This window comes from Equus quagga, unplaced genomic scaffold (assembly GCF_021613505.1).
Source record: "Equus quagga isolate Etosha38 unplaced genomic scaffold, UCLA_HA_Equagga_1.0 836_RagTag, whole genome shotgun sequence".
NCBI classification, from domain to species: domain Eukaryota; kingdom Metazoa; phylum Chordata; class Mammalia; order Perissodactyla; family Equidae; genus Equus; species Equus quagga.
Window position 1 is genome coordinate 4,782 of NW_025803456.1, and position 3,070 is coordinate 7,851.

General features: G+C 40.4%; 1 protein-coding gene across 1 annotated transcript; it reads right to left on the bottom strand.

Annotated features, from left to right (window-relative positions):
• Positions 1 to 671: 671 nt before the first annotated feature.
• On the bottom strand, positions 672 to 2,348 carry LOC124234520 (centromere-associated protein E-like). Its single transcript, XM_046651867.1, has 2 exons — positions 2,063 to 2,348; positions 672 to 1,018 (listed from the first exon to the last, which is right to left on the bottom strand). The coding sequence occupies exons 1-2, from the start codon at positions 2,316 to 2,318 to the stop codon at positions 924 to 926; spliced, it is 351 nt and encodes a 116-aa protein (XP_046507823.1). The 5' UTR covers positions 2,319 to 2,348; the 3' UTR covers positions 672 to 923.
• Between the last annotated feature and the right edge of the window lie 722 nt (positions 2,349 to 3,070).

Sequence of the window (3,070 nt, forward strand, 5' to 3'; positions counted from 1 at the left end):
ATTCAGTGGAGGAGTGAACATCGTAGAGAATCAACCTGCAGCTCTGTAATCATGTCTGGTTTGGGTGCAGAGGAGAAACCAAACTCCCAAGGGACAGGCCTGAGGGACAGCGTTATAGGAAGGCACAGTTTCACTTCACCCTAGTGAACCTGTGACAGTGTGTTAAGGTAAGGGAAATAACCAATTCATAGACTTTAACAGTGATGGCTATGATACAATTAATAATCTCTCCCTTTGAATAAGTCTTCTTACCAAAGAGCCAAGAATGCCTTGAAATCACTAACTCTGTTCTAAACCTTATGCAACTTGCTGTTTTATATGGTTTTTCAAAGTCATATGATATAAAAGTACTATCAGATACTCTCTAAAACCACAGTTCTTAACCTCTTATAGAGTAACAGACCTCTCAGAGAGTATGTTATAAGAAAGTAGGGACCCTAGTATCCTAGAAAACTGAATCCACACACAAAAGATAAAATTTCAGAGGTTTTACAGATTGTGTGAAGCCCATCCATAGATGCTTTATGTGTTGCGGGGAGCCCAGGTTTAGGAATTTTGTTAATTAAATGATGCTTTAATTTCTGTATTATCTAAGTCACATGTGGATAACTTTAGATTAATGAAAATGTATACATTTTATGTATACACGGAAAGACTGGAAATTTCCTTCAATAACTTTATTCTTCACAAAATATATAAATAAATAAAACAATTCAACTTCTAAAGTATTACCACATTCAGGAAGAAGGCAGTCTATCACCATTCTAAATGACTGGAATGCCTCAATTTCTAATGGCAAAGTGCAAACTGAATTGAAATTAAGTTGGACTGTGACATCATTGCCAGGGATAGAAAAATAAAGTAACAAATACAGTCATTTCTAAATAAGGAACACTAGGCCCCTAGAAAAGTGACAGCAGAGTTTACTGAGTCTTGCACTCGGGCACAGCTTGTCCTGAGGAGGCGTGCCAAGGGCCTGGCTGAGGATCCACACTCTCTGCTCCAGCAGTTTGTTCTTCTGAGAAAAAAATAGAAAGCAAAAGTCATCTTATTAAAAAACACGTTTGGTTGCAACACAACATACAGCTTATATATAGTTTACCTTACAGCTGAGGTAATGTTTTCAAATTGATAACCCATTATGTTCTCCTGCTGTTCTTTAACATCTTTCAACGGCTTCCTCTAGCATGCTCCCAGGATGAAGTAAAAATTCCTCTCCACAACCCACAAAGTCCTGCGCATCTGGCTCTTCTCTCTCTGGCTTCACCGACTTCACCCAGAGGAACCTGTGTGCACTGCGCTCTGGCCACACGTGGTTTTCCAACCCTTCCCCTGGTTACGGTCTCTCCCAGCTGGGCCGACCCTGTTCCCTCTGCCTGAATCGCCTTCCCCTCCCCTCTTTGTTAAGCTAACTCACCTTAACCTGTTAGATCTCAGTCCCCTTCTTCAAGGAAGACTTCCTTATGTTCCTAAAACAACCTATTAAAAACTCATAGGCTTTTGAACTCTAGAACTGTACCTTTTTTGACTACTTGATCACCGTCTATACCCATTAGACTGTGAACTCCAGGAAGGCAGGGGTCATATCTGGTTTGGTTATCAATGTACCATCAGGGTGCAATATGTGACACATAGGTGGAGACCAAAAATTTCTGTTCATTGAATGAATATGTAAATGATATAAGTCTATGATCTGGCTTGTGTAAAATGAATATAATGCTACTGGAAATACTGGCCCATTGAATTGAGAAGAAGGTCTTTTGCAGTAAAAGTAGTTATGTTCGTAGGATGGTGTCTCTCTGTGTCCTCGAGAGCTGCTTGTCTATCTGAGGGAAAAGTTGAAGGTTCAGGAGGCAGAATAAGACTTCCCTCGGGGTAAAAAGTGATTTCACTTCAGTGCTGTGCTTTGGAGAAACTTCTCACAGAGACAGCAAATGACATCTCTGCAGTGCAGCTTCTCCATGACATCTTCTCTTGTCTAAACTTGCCCTTTGGGGCCACAGGTGACAAATGAGTTCCAACCGTTATCCCCGATCCCCAAGTAACCAGTATATTTACCCACCTGGGCGGAGGCCTAGACTTGAGTTATCAAAATAGCGAACTGGGTGAGGTGCTGGGAAAGACTTTGATCGGCCATCAAAAAACCAAGATTTCGGTGAGTCCTTTGGCACAGGATCTTGTAAATTCCGTTCCTTGCATTGAGAAGGCGTATGCTGTCTCTCTTGAGAAGCTGGTCCGGTCACTTTAGGAGACTTTGGAGAATTCTCACAAGTCACTTCTTTGTGAGCTTCTCTTTTAAGAGTTCTCTCCTTCCACATTTTGACCTCATTGGAAAGATGATGATTATTGCTTAAATGTGGGGAAAAATAAAAGAGACTGTAAGACTGCTCAATTCCAGAAATATATTCATATTTACATAAAATTTTTTTTCTTAATTGTGGTAAAATATATGTGACATATAATTTACCATTTTATCATATTTACATTTTAATTTCAACCTAATGCTTCCTAAGTTTGGATTATTTCCACAGTTCAGAAAATGAAATGAGGTCAATATAAATTGAAAAATTGTACTAAATCTCCGTGATCACAGAATCTTGAAAAGTATGATATTAGGTTTCAAATGAATCAGTGATGTCGTCCAGCATGGTTTATCTACTGATACTCTGTGGCAATAATTTGATAAGTTAGTCTTCTGGATGGATGAATCTTTAATGTACCTTTGTTATTTTAAAAGATATATTACACTGTGCTTTTCTGGATTACTTATAGTGTTGCTTCCCACAGGAAATGCTGCCTGCATTTATTCGCTCCTTCAGAGAAGCCTGGGAAGCAATCCTAGGCCCTGCTCTCCTTTCTTTGATCAGTCAGCCAAGTGTGTTGATACAACCTCACACTTTTGGGTTCCCCCCCCATTCTGCTCTAGCAGCTAGAGACGCCGTATGAGCTCATTAGGCCCCAGCTTAAAATCCTCCAGTGGTGGTAATCCTCCCGTTACATTTAGGAGACCACCCCAGCTGCCTCAGAATGACCTGCAATGTGTAATCTGGACCAGTGGCCTCTGGCATCG

Bases quoted from the DNA above. Each gene is read 5' to 3' on its own strand.
- LOC124234520 (XM_046651867.1), bottom strand. From the start codon at position 2,318: ATGTGGAAGGAGAGAACTCTTAAAAGAGAAGCTCACAAAGAAGTGACT. The intron at 1,019-2,062 runs GTGGGTAAATAT...TTTTTTTCTCAG, and splicing joins AAGTCTAGGCCTCCGCCCAG to AAGAACAAACTGCTGGAGCA.